The 16,830-nt window shown below is 42.2% G+C and overlaps 1 protein-coding gene across 2 annotated transcripts in view; it reads left to right on the forward strand.

Moving 5' to 3' along the window:
- Positions 1-16,830, forward strand: part of LOC126094726 (transient receptor potential protein) — a 412,416-nt gene that overhangs the window by 337,705 nt on the left and 57,881 nt on the right. For both annotated transcript variants that reach the window (XM_049909269.1, XM_049909268.1), the window contains exon 16: positions 7,006-7,170. In XM_049909269.1, the coding sequence (XP_049765226.1) occupies positions 7,006-7,170 (165 nt within the window). The remainder of the gene's footprint in view (positions 1-7,005; positions 7,171-16,830) is intronic.

The following is a 16,830-nucleotide window of genomic DNA, read 5'->3' on the forward strand; positions in this document are numbered from 1 at the left end:
TGTCATGGCGCGAATATAAATAAATCATGTCATTTAATTCACAAATTTAACCTTTTTTCTCAACCAAAATTTGTAAGACAACTACTATCTTTGATGATAATTCATTGAAAAATGCACATTCTCACTTATCGGCATATGAGATAGTTGCTATATAGGTATACCATATTGTCTTTCAGTGCAGTTATCTTGCGCGTGTCAGTTATCTGTAATTTACAGTTAATTAGTTAATTAAGTAATTAGTGCTATTTCTTTGCTCTTATTCAAATTTGACTACACTCTCTGCTTATAGCGCTCGTTCTCACCTATACATAATTAACTATATTCATAATATGTATAGTTCTGAAGTTATAATTAAAACACAGTAATTAATGAATTTGTTGCTTTGTGTCTGAATTACTCTTTAATTACATGTTGGACAAAACAGTTGATATATTCAATATGACTCTGCGTCTCAGTAGTTCCTACATCAGTGATGTGAAAATTTGTCTTTGTGTGAATTGTTTCACCACTGTCCATGGGCGTACCGAGGAGACATCAGCGGTGGCAGCCGCACCCCTCCACCAGAAAAACAATCTTAGACAAATGAATTCCTATAGCACTCCGCCAAACAGATAGTTGTATCAATTTAAACAGAACCAAAACACGTAACGCGAGCACAACCGGAGCTATTTGCCGTGGAATCTCAAAACCATTCCGTCATTCGCCTCGAAACTCAGTTGCCCTCCCCTAGCTCAGCTCCTGGGTACGCTGTCCCTGTGGTAAATGTGGATGTGGTACCCACTAACCTACTAACCACCCTGGGCATTCTCAGACTCCGACCACGCGATCGCTCAGTGTTAGCGCCCATTTCGGACAAAATACCTGCTCAGGCCTTGCTCGTTCGCCGATCAAGATGCGACAATACGCGTCGTGTTTGGGTAGGATAGTAAGTTGTGGTGAGGAAGTGTCTCCAGTGAAATCCCAGTGAACTACCGACACCTAATAAAGTCAAAATGGTGTGAAGTAGAATGTGTATGTGGCCAGGAACTGCCGTAATTTTAGTTCTCTTACCGTATTCCAAATACAGTAAGAACAATGACCGTGTCTGTAAATAGAGTTGGATGATGTATGCAGTGCACTTAGCGATTATTACTGCATACAACCTACATCTACATCTACATCTACATTTATACTCCGCAAGCCACCCAACGGTGTGTGGCGGAGGGCACTTTACGTGCCACTGTCATTACCTCCCTTTCCTGTTCCAGTCGCGTATGGTTCGCGGGAAGAACGACTGTCTGAAAGCCTCCGTGCGCGCTCTAATCTCTCTAATTTTACATTCGTGATCTCCTCGGGAGGTACAAGTAGGGGGAAGTAATATATTCGATACCTCATCCAGAAACGCACCCTCTCGAAACCTGCAGAGCGCCTCTCTTGCAGAGTCTGCCACTTGAGTTTGTTAAACATCTCCGTAACGCTATCACGGTTACCAAATAACCCTGTGACGAAACGCGCCGCTCTTCTTTGGATCTTCTCTATCTCCTCCGTCAACCCGATCTGGTACGGATGCCACACTGATGAGCAATTTCTCAAGTATAGGTCGAACGAGTGTTTTGTAAGCCACCTCCTTTGTTGATGGACTACATTTTCTAAGGACTCTCCCAATGAATCTCAACCTGGTACCCGCCTTACCAACAATTAATTTTATATGATCATTCCACTTCAAATCGTTCCGCACGCATACTCCCAGATATTTTACAGAAGTAACTGCTACCAGTGTTTGTTCCGTTATCATATAATCATACAATACAGGATCCTTCTTTCTATGTATTCGCAATACATTACATTTGTCTGTGTTAAGGGTCAGTTGCCACTCCCTGCACCAAGTGCCTATCCGCTGCAGATCTTCCTGCATTTCGCTACAATTTTCTAATGCTGCAACTTCTCTGTATACTACAGCATCATCCGCGAAAAGCCGCATGGAACTTCCGACACTATCTACTAGGTCATTTATATATATTGTGAAAAGCAATGGTCCCATAACACTCCCCTGTGGCACGCCAGAGGTTACTTTAACGTCTGTAGACGTCTCTCCATTGATAACAACATGCTGTGTTATGTTTGCTAAAAACTCTTCAACCCAGCCACACAGCTGGTCTGATATTCCGTAGGCTCTTATTTTGTTTATCAGGCGACAGTGCGGAACTGTATCGAATGCCTTCCGGAAGTCAAGAAAAATAGCATCTACCTGGGAGCCTGTATCTAATATTTTCTGGGTCTCATGAACAAATAAAGCGAGTTGGGTCTCACACGATCGCTGTTTCCGGAATCCATGTTGATTCCTACATAGTAGATTCTGGGTTTCCAAAAACAACATGATACTCGAGCAAAAAACATGTTCTAAAATTCTACAACAGATCGACGTCAGAGATATAGGTCTGTAGTTTTGCGCATCTGCTCGACGACCCTTCTTGAAGACTGGGACTACCTGTGCTCTTTTCCAATCATTTGGAACCTTCCGTTCCTCTAGAGATTTGCGGTACACGGCTGTTAGAAGGGGGGCAAGTTCTTTCGCGTACTCTGTGTAGAATCGAATTGGTATCCCGTCAGGTCCAGTGGACTTTCCTCTGTTGAGTGATTGAAATACCAGGTGAAATACCAGGTAGTATTTCACCATAAACGACAATCCTTCTTTTACACTTCACGCCCATCTCAGTAGCCCACCTACACTCAGGGGCTATTGTTAGTACACTGCCTTGTATTAAAAATAAATATTGCTCTGTTAGTTGTACTGACCACCGTACACTCGCAAACGTGTCGTGTTGTAATGTCGATAACTGGTCAGTTGTACAACGATACAGGTCTCAGATATAGAGATTTTCCGCAAAATTAGATTTACATTATTCGTATGATCTCCGACATCATCCATTCATCCATTTTCTAATACAGGGCGTTTGAAAATAATGTATTGCTCAAACAACACGTTAATATATCACGCATATGCTGAGGCACACTTTTAAATCAGTGTATAGTAATTTAAAATATTATAACTTTCTTTGACCAGTGGCTACTAACTGAACATATGTCTTTATATATTGCTGTATTATTTGCCCCTAACAGAGTTCTTATTGTCCACACTTCAGTAGTCTTGGTAGTGAATGAGCTGTTCCTTGGGATCGCAGAAGGCGGCCAGTGATCAGTTGCTTGGATGTCACCGCGCAGCTCTCGCACGGGAGTGACTCAACATGGTAATCAGTGAAGTCCTGCCTCCGAATTACCTATTGCAAATGGAGGAGAAACAGTATCACTAGAAACTTCATGTGATACACTGCAGATTTGCCACTGTTGTTGGTTTTGGTTACAAGATTGGGCGTGCTCTTTCAGCATTGTGGCTCCTCTGCTCATTCCATCTTTCAGGTAACACATCATCTGAATACAAACAGCTTGACTGATAGATCGCCCGCAACGGTTGCATTTGTTGGCGGTCAAGGTGGCCGGACCCTGGTCTGGTATATTTTTTTCCTGGTGAGTTTGGTGAAAGGTGAAATTCACCTGTGAAAATTATATAAAAGACTGAATTAGTCGCTCTAAAAATGAATAGTGCTGTCCTCTTATAGAATACCAATAAGGTTTCAGATAACCTAGACGTCACGTTTCGAAAAAGAGATGAAAAGTGTATTGAATCCTTGTGATGTTTTAAAACATTCAATTCAGTATACAGACAGTTCAAAAATGATTTTCAGATTTCACAAGACTGCACATTTTACATGAATGGGGACAGATCTTGGTTTGAATTACAACTCACGTATCTAAACTAAAAGTTTACCTTGGGGCCAGTGGTTGCCAGAGGTGGACTCCCTGCTGCTCCTAGCTCGGTGGCTCTACATCTACATCTACGTCTACATCTACATAATTACTCTGCAATCCACAGTGCCTGCTAGAGGGTTCGTAGAGGGTTCATCGAACCACCCTTAAGTTACTTTCTACCGCTCTACTCTCGAACAGCGCGCGGGAAAAACGAACACTAAATTTTTCTGTGCGAGCTCTTATATCTCGTAGTTTAGTATGATGATCATTTCTCCCTATGCAGGTAGGCACTAACAATACATTTTCACACTCTGAGGAGAAAACTGATGATTGAAATTTCATAATAAGGTCCTGCCGTAGTAAAAAACGCGTTTGTTTTAATGAGTGCTACCCCAATTGGTGTATCACGCCTGTGGCACTGTCTCCTATTTCGCTATAATACAAAAGAAGCTGACCTTCTTTGATCTTTTCGATGTCCTCGTCAATCCTATCTGAAGCGGGTCCCACACCGCACAGCAATACTCCAGAAGAGAGCGGACAAGCTTAGTATAAGCAGACTCTTTAGTAGACCTGTCGCACCTTCTAAGTGTTGTGCCAACAAATCGCAGTCTTTTGTTTCCTTTCCGCACGATATTATCTACGTGATCGTTCCAGTTTAAGTTATTTGTAATTCTAATCCTTAAATATTTATTTGAGTTGACACGCTTTAGATTTGTGTGTTTATTGTGTAAATGAAATTTAGCAGATTCTTCTTAGTGCTCATGTGGATGACTTCACACTTTTCGTGATTTACAGACAACTGTCACTTTTTGCACCAAAAACAGATATCCTGTTTAAATCATTTTGCAACTAGTTTTGATCACCTGATGACTTTACATGATGGTAAATGACAGCATCATCTGCAAACAATCTAAGAGGGCTGCTCAGACTGTCTCCCAAATCGTTTAGGTAGATCAGGAACAGAAGAGGGCCTATAACGCTTCCTCAACTCCAGATATTACTTCTGCTTTACTCGATGTCTTTCAATCAATCATTATGAACTGTGAACTTTCTGACACGAAATTACAAGTCCAGTAACGCAACTGAAACGATACTGCATGGGCACGCAATTAATTAGAAGTCTCTTGTGAGGAACGGCGTCAAAACTCTTCTGGAAATCTAAAAATATGGAATCATTTTGACGTCCTCGGTCGATAACACTCATCACATTACTTTACTCTACTCCGTCCGAAACATGCTTCGGAAAGCGCAACAGTACCGACCGACCGCCGTGTCGTCCTCAGACTATTGGTTTCACTGGATGTGGCTATGGATTACTTCGTGAAAATAAAGAGTTGTGTTTATTTGTCAATAAATTGTTGCCTTCGAGGTGACTCATAATGTTCTATCACGGTCTACGTTCTAAAATCCTACTGCAAATCGATGTTAGTGATTAACCAACCGAGATGGCAACGGTACAGCAAAAAAACGCGTTTAGTATCCTCTGTTTCAACAGATGCAGTTCAGTTATCACTGTGCAGCGTTATTTTCGTCGGGAGTATGGCACTGCACCTGCCATACTCATCGATGACATCAGAAATTTCAAGACAAAATAGACATGTTTCGTACACAGCACTAACCAAACACTACTGGATCCTTCTGGACAAGCACGATTCAGCATCACATAAACCGTTATTATAATCACAGACATTAGCATAACTAGATAAGATTCGACGACATTCCATAAAACCAAATTTTTGAAGTCTGTAATTCATTGTTGCAACTGGGGTAACAGAGTATAACACCATACTGCAGGTTAATGTGGTTAGCATACACCCTGATGTATCGAAGGCTATAGGTTCGAAGCTCGTCAAATGGAGGGAAATTTTTATTATTTCTAAATCTAATCAAGAGACTTTGATTATTATTGTTATTCAGTCAACCGATTACATGTAATTTTTTTTATTTGTATTACTTTGCCGTGTCGTTTTTATCATCATATTGATTTTCTTATTTGCTCTTTTCTTCTTCGTACCATTCTTTTTTCATTTGGAATTGCCTGTGTCGCCTATAATTTGCAACCAAGTGCCAACGAGGCTGGTAACGCGGCGGCCCGGAATATTTTTGTTTTGAGTTTGCTCACAGAGGGTAGCTTTAATCGCAATGAACAAAGTGATCGTGGCTTTAGTTCTGAGACAGACTGCTGACCGCTGTTTTTTCGAATAGACTGCACATCACGAGCATGTGGATAGTACAGGACATGAGTTTAAATTCAGGCCTACAAAACGCACCATCTGCCACAATTCAGTCGCAGGTCACTTAATACCAGGATCTCGCGCTTCAGTCATGGCCTTACTGCCACCTCTTCCGGAACCATAACAGGAAACAACTTTTCTTCTGTCACGCATGTTTGGGCTGAACTGATAGCTACAATACCAAAACTTCATGCTACCTGCAATGTTTGTGTACAAGATTTACGCCATTTTTTTATGAAAATATGGATACAGCAATCACGTATCTGGATATGTTGGCGATGTGGGTTTCTCCAAGATTGCGAGAAACTACCGAAAATTTCATTTTTCAACTGGAAGGGGCACCACTACACTGACACTTTAATGTGAGAACATTTCCTGATAGTGAGTTCCCTCTGTGTTGGGCCAGGCAAAAGGGATGGGCGGATTCACATTGCACCACTGGTCTCCAAGTCACCTGAACATTTTATGTATATTTTAAGGAGGTCAGTGATAGATTATCTGTGTGTCTGCCCTTACATTGGGTTTGCGTGTGAACGACGACGAGTTGTGTATCGTTTATACGTTTGTCATCCTTACGGGCGAGGCCATACTGAACGATTGTAAGAAGTAAATGAAACCTGGACCCTCAAAGTAATTTTAAAATGTATGGCAACGTCAATGTGCATGCGTGTAAAATACCCGTGTCAAATTGGAAGGTTATTTTGAAAACAAAAGCTTTGCAGTCTTATATTGAAATTTACCCCAAGTCTGTAAACAAATTCATGTATAAGATATGGTCTTGTGCAATCGGATGAATCTTTTTGCAACACCCTGTAATATTAGCGTGTTTTTGGGCTTTTGCGTTGTTTTTGATCATTTTTATTAGTTTGTTTAACGCTGAACATTCGTCCAGCCGTAACTCTACACCTGCTGCAAACTGGACACACTGCTGTATGAACTTACAACTGGAAACTGCCCGTGCAGCCTGTTTCTGGTGGTCCCACAGGAACGCGCGGACACGGAGTGGAAGTTCGCCCGCAGCCACCTGTGGATCAGCTACTTCGAGGAGGGCGACACGGTGCCGCCGCCCTTCAACCTCGTGCCCACCACCAAGAGCCTCGCCAAGGTGTTCGGCTGCGGCTCCGGCAAGCGCCTGTCCACGTCCACCAAGGTGAGCGCGAACTGAACTTACCGATACCTTGTGTACCGGTACGGGTTTTAACTAAGGCGAGAGAAAGTTGTGGCCTGTAATGTCAAACGTGTGCAAAGAGAGACACGACAGAACACGGGCGATACTAGTGTCGTCTCTATATTATTGTTTGGAACATAGATTGTCGTGGAAGACTGATCTGTAGCGTAGCTCATAGTGTAGGTTAGGATAAATGTGACACTGTGTGTTGGCAGAGCTAAGTAACATAAGGTAATTGGAGCAACTATAATGAGATATATTGTACATGTGGTGCTCTGCAGCTTGCAAATATTGTAAATACATTAAAGTTACATATACACTCACCATATATACTCACGTAAACTGCTCAATACAATGTATTTTTTATTTCTTATTTATTGCAGAACTAGTACCTGGCACATAACCACCTTCATATAATTTGCTGATAACATTCATGCAATTCTTCATAATTTGATTTTAGTAATCAGCAGATAAATTCTTCCTGATGTTGTGCAGTTAAGAAGAAGGACAATGTACTTCACAATGTTATCAGCAAATATCCTTGATATTAACTAAAACACAATATACATAAGATGCTACTGAAGATGGAATAAATAAGGAATAAAAAACACATCCTTAAGCAGACATTTCAGTAGCTGTATTTCATTACCTGGCGCGTATTTTACTCTATTTTGATGACGTTGTTGGTCAAAGCTGGCGGCTGATTTTGGCAGATTTAATAGTTTCCTTCCTGTGGAATTCCGAGCAACTGTACGACGAAATAAGTAGTAAAGGAGTTTTGCTATTTGGGGAGCAAAATTACTGATGATGGTCGAAGTAGAGAGGATATAAAATGTAGACTGGCAATGGCAAGGAAAGCGTTTCTGAAGAAGAGAAATTTGTTAACATCGAGTATAGATTTTAGTGTCAGGAAGTCATTTCTGAAAGTATTTGTGTGGAGTGTAGCTATGTATGGAAGTGAAACATGGACGATAAATAGTTTGGACAAGAAGAGAATAGAAGCTTTTGAAATGTGGTGCTACGGAAGAATGCTGAAGATTAGATGGGTAGATCACATAACTAATAAGGAAGTATTGAATAGGATTGGGGAGAAGAGAAGTTTGTGGCACAACTTGACTAGAAGAAGGGATCGGTTGGTAGGACATGTGTTGAGGCATCAAGGGATCACCAATTTAGTATTGGAGGGCAGTGTGGAGGTTAAAAATCGTAGAGGGAGACCAAGAGATGAATACACTACGCAAATTCAGAAGGATGTAAGTTGCAGTAGGTACTGGGAGATGAAGAAGCTTGCACAGGATAGGGTAGCATGGAGAGCTGCATCAAACCAGTCTCAGGACTGAAGACCGCAACAACAACAAAGGAAGTTTCAGATCTTTGCACCACTTTGAATCTCATCCCCAACTGACTGCATATTTTCGTGCAGCCTTTTTTCAGATAGTACCTTATTACGGATAAATGCATTTCCTTCAAAAAAAAATCAGCTTTACGACTCTAGCGTAAATTAACGATCTCGATTACAGAGGTAAATTGACAGGCAACGGTTCTTTTAAAGCAAATCACGGTAGAAAGGCAATTGAATAAGCATCCCAGTTGTGGAGCTAATAAACTGCTACAAATAGAAGTTAGGCATGAACATAACTTTAACGAATTGTAGCGAACCCAGCTTTCCCGAGAGACTCAAAACATCAAGCTACTTACAGTCTCTTAATAGCAATATAAGAAGGAAAGAACTGGCAGACCTAACGCCTGGAAATCAAACGCTGACATATAAATCTTCATAAAATATAACACGGAATACATTTTCACGTATAATTAGGAGACGGGAAAACAAAATCTAGAATGTTACCAACCACCTTCCGCCGAATCAGTGAAAAGGCAGTCTTTAATTCAAGGTTTTATGCTCGACTTAATAATTACTAGTACAAATAATCTTGATTACGTCGACGACATTGTACCTTCTAGTTGAGAGAAGAATCTTCACCTGCCGAAGCAACCCTTACGGAAGTACTGGCCGTTTTATCCTTCTTTTTTCTTCTACTTTTTCTTTTCTTACTTTTTTCTGTGGCTGTCTAATGTAGGATCCCGCGTTTATCCTGCGTTTGGTTACATCTTTGCTGAATCGTTTAATGTTACTACTTCTAAAAAATATTCTTCTAAATAACGATGCTGGTAGTATATTGTTGTATTACTCCTATTATGAATTGTGCTCAATCTTGGATGTTTGTCTATAGTATATTGACTAAAAATATTCGCTGTGCAGAAACTCCTCATATAACTTACGTGAATCTCACGAATTCTTCGCCGAAAAGCTTGGCAATAATCTCTCAGAAGGAAAACGGTACACCAGAAGGAGGTCACAGTGAATACAGTAACACTGCAACTAGGTTTAATCAAGCAGATATACAAGTTAGGTTAAAACTCGAAACACGTGTAACAGCGTGAAACTTAAAAAACGAAAACTTCTGAACTCAATCAGCGCGAATGATGCCAGCCACATATATAGCTAAATTATTGTTTGTGTCGAGCGTCAATGTGTTTCATAAACAGGTATAAGCGCAGTGCCTGCCATGTGCGTCACACTGGTTTTTAGGGGTATACTTGTAGATGTAGATGTTGGCGTAAGCAAATCCTCGTCGCAGTCTTCTTACGTAACCGACAACAGCTAATCGTATCGCTTCCTGAACACTGTTTGGCTTCACAGAAAACAACGTGCGATGCCGTATACATCTCTCTTATGTCTTAACGATCGCTTTCCCAGTAGCTTTGCTGTCTTCACAACGAGCTCGTCCTCATTGCCTGTCTATCCGTACATCCAAGAGCGCGTTATGCATAGTTCCGGAGTGAACTTCAGCCTGAATGAGGTAAGTTATTTAAGTTTATTGCCTTTTTTAACAACAATGAACATTCAAATTTAGAAGAAATCGCTTTGGAATCGACTCTGAATTTTCGATTAAACCTTAATTAAATAATAGGCAAAGACGGGAGGTAACGTATTTTATTGGCTTACGATCTACTATGTATTTTGCTCACTTACATTAATTTACAACATTTCACACTTACATGATACATTCATGAGCATCTTTCCTTGAATATGTTACACTACGGAAAGTAGTAGTGACGGTACATGCGACATGTTTTTAAATGTGTCAGTTGTTTGCTGTACACCTGTTGCTGTAGTCAAATGACAGTCTGTGTAATTAAACAGAGAAACATAAAAAGCTCACTTGACTAATATTAGTCCACCTAATAAAAGAGCACGCCGGTCACTTTAAGTTACGTTGTGCAAGACGCGACAGTTGGCTGCGACTGCGACGCTGCCCCCTCCTCTTTTCCCACCCTGGCAGACGGCGGCACGCCCGCAAGACGACTGGAGTCGTCGCCGTTTCCCAAGCTGCGGCCGGCGGCGGCGGATTCAAATACATAAGAAAAATAAGAATTCCGATTTTCTTGCTGTAAAAAATACTGTATGTTAATGCAACAAAGTTACATCGGCTCCCAGAGTTAGTTTTTCGATACAGATTCTCCTTTTACTTCAAAAAATTGAAAAGTATCTCTTCCGGTTTTGCGTGTTTTTTTCGCTGTATATTACTTCTCTATCAATTGTGAGGAAAGTAAAAGGCACAAAAAATTGATGTTTGCGTATCTTACAGTTTCACATCACAGCTTGATAATGAGGTGTCTATTTTTCCGATATTCGTCACAGTTATCCCGATACTTAATTTACAAGTAACCTACTGCATAAAATTTGAATTGTGTACAGTGAAAAATGTGGTCGCTGGCTACTTTACGTATGGTTTACGTTAGGTCATACATCGTTGCCGATGAAAAGAAGCTAACATATTGAAATTATTTTTAAAGTTGAGATCAGAATGATATCGAACTTCGTTACCGAGATTTGGGCTCATATATCTCCGGGAGCGTCGCGACTAGCCGCCAGTTCTATCGACGCGCAACGCGAATCGTGTGGTCATCACACGATAGAGAATGCATTTGCTTTGTTTCGCTGACACATTTGGACCTAATGAAACCATTTTATGTCATATTTCTCCGGTATGAGTTACTAATATTTCTCCATATGCTCTTGACAATTTCATTTAAAATGCCACGAAATATAGGTTTCTTAAACCCAAGTGATCAAGCAGAACCCATTTTCGTGGTTTTGCTGAGGCATCTGAAACTGTTCCAAGCTTTGTTTCTCGTTTATTTCTCTGATACGAGTCCCGAATATTCCTCCATCTGTTTTTGCACATTTCACCTAAAATTCCAATGAAAGATAAGTTTATTAACAATAACCGCACGCTTGCGTCATTGCATTGTTTCAAGTTCCTGACAACAAGATAGGGTTACACCTTAAACATCTCTAGAATTTTCATTCTGAACGTCTACAGTATACACTTCTAGAAATGTGGAAGAAATAATGTCCGTGCTTGTTCACAAAATTTCCCCAAATTATATTTGTCAGTTTCTCCCATGCAGAAACTTTTGGAACAAGCTAAGGCAACTTTCATAGCCGACTGAGTCTTTATTCCCATCCAAATGAACTTCCATATTCTTATATTCTGACAGCATACATCGTTATGGATGACATGAACATTTAATCTTGCCAAGCTGCACTCAAAAGATGACTCCAGGATTTACAAAAGACGAATTTCAATTGTGAACTGTGTCAGACCAGAAGGGCCTTGTAAAACAGTAGTGCACTTTTGGCACAAATTTTTTGAGCACCATCTTCTACCAATGAATTGAAGCGAATGTGACAAATTACTTATTGCAACATACTGTTTGCGCAATCTGTTGAGAAACGCCTTCCTCAGAAACGAGCATCTATTGATTACAGAAAGCTGTACAACAATCTGGTGGTGGTTTTTCACAGCTAGAAGGTATCATCAAGACACCAATCTACCGTTTACTTTCAAAGTGAAGGTATTGTAAAATATAACTTTCTCGTTGTTCTTCAGATTGTTCATTTTATAATGTACTTGACGTTTTCAATTTTTATCGTCACAAAAAAGAGTAATGCGAAAATTGACCTTCAAGTTCATTTTCATCATTCTAATTCTACATCTGCATGGATTATACTGATTTTCATAACAGGCCTGAAAAATTTGCATTAATGGGAAAATATCATATATTTCACTCACCTGCCAGTTTCAATTGTGCACCAATTTCTTCGCAAATTCTGTCTCTGAACATAGTGTCTCTATATTTAGGGTTCTTCAAATCGTAAAGGCAAGGATGTCGCGAGACCAGCTCACAGAGCATCACGTCCTGTGGGTGGCTCATTTCAGTTTTCCTTGACTGGCTCGACATCTTTCTGGCAGCCGTACGTCTTTGTGTCGTGCGACTCCCGTCGCAACACTGCTCACTGGTGCAGTGCTGCGGCAGCTGTCGCAACAGCCGCGCGTCGCATCCCAAACTCGATCTGCGCATGCGCCAGCAAGTAACTTCTGACGTCACGTAGCGACCCGTCGCAGTCGCTAGTGTGCGTCGCGTCTTGGACAACGTACCTTTAGAGCACGTGTGTACGTGTCGCACGACTTGTAACAGTCGGTCGAGTGACCCTCCACCACTGACCTAAATCGTCGCAGTCAAGTGATGTGTATATGCGAATCGATTGTTCAGAATTAGTGCATTAAGATGGGTCAAAGTGGAATCGTGACAGAATGGCAAAAAAGAGCTATCATATTTAGACATTCCCACAACCACACCGCGAACAAGTTGCCTTATTTTTGTTGGTGTATCAACGCGGACTGTTCAGTGTGTCTACAAGCAATGACGTAGCACTCGCAGCCATGTAACACGACGGAACAGCAGTAGTCGTAAAAAAGTCCTCATCGACAGCGACCTGAGATAAAAGTGACGCGTTTGTAATGTCAATGATTTTCAAACCTGGCAGAAATTTCTGCAACCAGCGCAAGTAAGTTCATCTCAAGCTGTTTCCTAACGAACACAGCGAAAGGAACTGCAAGCAGTGGACACATCGAATAGTGGATACCTCGCAAAAGGCCATTCCTTTCAGCGGCACTTCACGTTACATATCTCAAATGGGCCGTACAACATATATGGAGCAGTCAAATGAAAAAAAACTGATGGATAAAAAGTATGTAATTTTTTTTATTTCCCAATGAAATTTTCACTGTGTAGCGGAATGTGCACTGATATGAAACTTCCTGGCGGATTAAAACTGTGTGCCGGACCGAGACTCAGACTCGGGACTTCGCCTTTCGCGGTCAAGCAGGTAAGTGCTATACCATTTTTTCTTCTTTTTTTTGCATTTTGTTCGTTATATTTGGTCGTAGCGGACGTCAAATGACATGCGTTGCAGTTCGTTGTTGATCCCTTCACTCAGCTTTTTCATTACAGAGATCAGCCAACTCTTTGGCAGAACAAGCTGAGCTACCGTGCCAGCCACCTGCAGAGCTAGCCAAGCATGTATCACGACCCGTCCACACAGCCTTAATTCCACCAGTACCTCGTCTCCTACCTCCCAAACGTCACAGGAGCTTTCCTGCGAACCTTACAGAACTAGCACTAGTGGAAAAAAGGATATTGTGAAGACTTGGCTTTACCACAGCGTGGGAGATGTTTGCAGAATGAAATTTTCACTCTGCAGTGGAGTGAACGCTAATATGAAACATTTTGGCAGATTAAAACATCCCCCAGGCTGTGGCAAAGCCACGTCTCTGCAATATCTTTTCTTCCAGGAGTGCCAGTTCTGCAACGTTCGCAGGAGAGTTTCTGTGAAGCTTGGAAGGTACGACACGAGGTACAGGCGGAATTAAGGCTATGAGGAGAAGTCGTGAGTCATGCTGGGGTGGCTCAGATGGTAGAGCACTTGCCTGCGAAATTCGAAGGTCCTGAGTTGGAGTCTCGGTCCGGGATACAATTTTAGTCTGACAGGAAGTTTCAAATATTTTATTATTTCGGAAGTGATCCCCATAACTGTTAATACATTTTGCCCATTGTGAGACAAACCAGTAAGTGCTTTCATGTAAAAATGTTTGCGGTTGCTTATGGAACCATGATTGTATCCAGGAACGCAGCTCTTCGTTCGAATGGCATCTACCGCGAATATCTTTCTTCAGGGCTCTAAAAATATGTAAATTGCATGGAGAGAGAAGCCGAGACTTCACGATGGGTGTGTAAGGCCTTTCCAGTGAGATGTCTGCAGCGTAGTCGAAACAATCTTCGCAACCTGTGCGTGGGCATTATCCTGAAACAGAAAGGCGCCGTCCGCCAGCCCGTTGCTCAATGACTCTCTGTAACACAGGGGCACAATTAACACAGAGCGGTACGTGGACACTTTACAACAATTGAAGTGCGCCTTCAAGTCCAAGAGCCCAGGAATATAAACCGACTGCATCATTCTGTTGCAGGATGATACCTGCCTACATGTTGCCTAGGTCGTTCCGATAACACTGCAGACGTTTCACTGGGAAGCCCTCACACATCCTTTTTACCGCCCGGATCCCTCCCCATACGATTTCCGTAATTTTGGAGCCTTGAAGGAAAACATTCGTGGCCGTGGATTTGCTTCGGACGAAGAGATGCATCAAATCATGATTCAGTAGGCAAACGCAAACATTTTTCCACGAAGGCACTGATCGTCTTGTCTCACAGTGGGGCAAATGTGTTAACATTTCTTGCGATTAATTTTGAAATAACAAAGTGTTTACTTATTTTTTCCAAACGCCTCGTTTTCATTTGACTGCTCCTTACAGAAACTATACAGCAGGTGACTGGAGAGGTATATTGTGGCCGGACTAATTTCCATTTTCCCCCCCTCTTCAAATGATGCAGTGTGTCTAGTGCACCGAGAGCGCAATGAGATGTTTAATCTACAGTGTGGTGGAGGCTGTAGATCAGCTAGGAGGTTGTTCTGTGACGTACGTGAGGCATTTCTCAGACCATGACTTCTGCTAACTTTTCCAGCTTACCGCCAACATGAACTTGAATGTTATTTCAATATTCTCCTTGATCAAGTATTGTACTGATTGTACATCATCATGATGAGTGTACTGCGAACACTCCCGTCTTCCAAAATAGCAACAACCGTGTTTACAGGACTGCACGCGTACGCAATTCCTGGTCTGACAAACAGTTACGTACCCTATTGTACCTCGATGGATCCACTTAGTCATCAGATCTCAGTCCCATATACACTACTAGCCATTAAAATTGCTACACCAAGAAGAAATGCAGATGATAAACGGGTATTCACTGGACAAATATATTATACTAGAACTGACATGTGATTACATTTTCACGCAATTTGGGTGCATAGATCCTGAGAAATCAGTACCCAGAACAACCAACTCTGGCCGTAATAACGGCCTTGATACGCCTGGGCATTGAGTCAAACAGAGCTTGGATGGCGTGTACAGGTACAGCTACCCATGCAGCTTCAACACGATACCACAGTCCATCAAGAGTAGTGACTGGCGTATTGTGACGAGTCAGTTGCTCGGTCATCATTGACCAGACGTTTGCAATTGGTGAGAGATCTGGAGAATGTGCTGGCCAGGGCAGCAGTCGAACATTTTCTGTATCCAGAAAGGCGCATACAGGACCTGCAACATGCGGTCGTGCATTATCCTGCTGACATGTAGGGTTTCGCAGGGATCGAATGAATGGTAGAGCCACAGGTCGTAACACATCTGAAATGTAACTCGACTGTTCAAAGTGCCGACAGTGCGAGCAAGAGGTGACCGAGACGTGTAACCAACGGCACCCGATAGCATCACGCCGGGTGATACGCCAGTATAGCGATGACCAATACACGCTTCCAATGTGCGTTCACCGCGATGTCGCCAAACACGGATCCGACCATCGTGATGTTGTAAACAGAACCTGGATTCATCCGAAAAAATGACGTTTTGCCATTCGTGCACTCAGGTTCGTCGTTGAGTACACCATCGCGGGTGATCCTGTCTGTGATGCAGCGTCAAGGGTAACAGCAGCCATGGTCTCCGAGCTGATAGTCCATGCTGCTGAAAACGTCGTCGAACTGTTCGTGCAGATGGTTGTTGTCTTGCAAACGTTCCCATCTGTTCACTCAAGAATCCAGACGTAGCTCCACGATCTGTTACAACCATGCGGGTGCCTGTCATCTCGACTGCTGGTGATACGAGGCAGTTGGGATCCAGCACATCGTTCCGTATTACCCTCCTGAACCCGCCGATTCCATATCTTGCTAACAGTCATTGTATCTCGACCAACGCGAGCAGCAATGTCGCGATACGATAAACCGCAATCGCGATAGGCTACAATCCGACCTTTATCAAAGACGGAAACGTGATGGTACGCATTTCTCCTCCTAACACGAGGCATCCCAACAACGTTTCACCAGGCAACGCCGGTCAACTGCTGTCTGTGTATCAGAAATCGGTTGGAAACTTTCCTCATGTCAGCACGTTGTAGGTGTCGCCACCAGCGCCAAGCTTGTGTGGATGCTCTGAAAAGCTAATCATTTTCATATCACAGCATCTTGTTCCTGTCGGTTAAATTTCGCGTCTGCAGCACGTCATCTTCGTGGTGTAGCAATTTTAATGGCCAGTAGTGTAAATTACCTTGAACTATTGGTGACAGTAGGTACATCGCAGCAATCAGTATCCCGCGATTTGGTAGCTCTACGGTATCTAA

This window comes from Schistocerca cancellata, chromosome 8, assembly GCF_023864275.1.
Source record: "Schistocerca cancellata isolate TAMUIC-IGC-003103 chromosome 8, iqSchCanc2.1, whole genome shotgun sequence".
Taxonomy (NCBI): domain Eukaryota; kingdom Metazoa; phylum Arthropoda; class Insecta; order Orthoptera; family Acrididae; genus Schistocerca; species Schistocerca cancellata.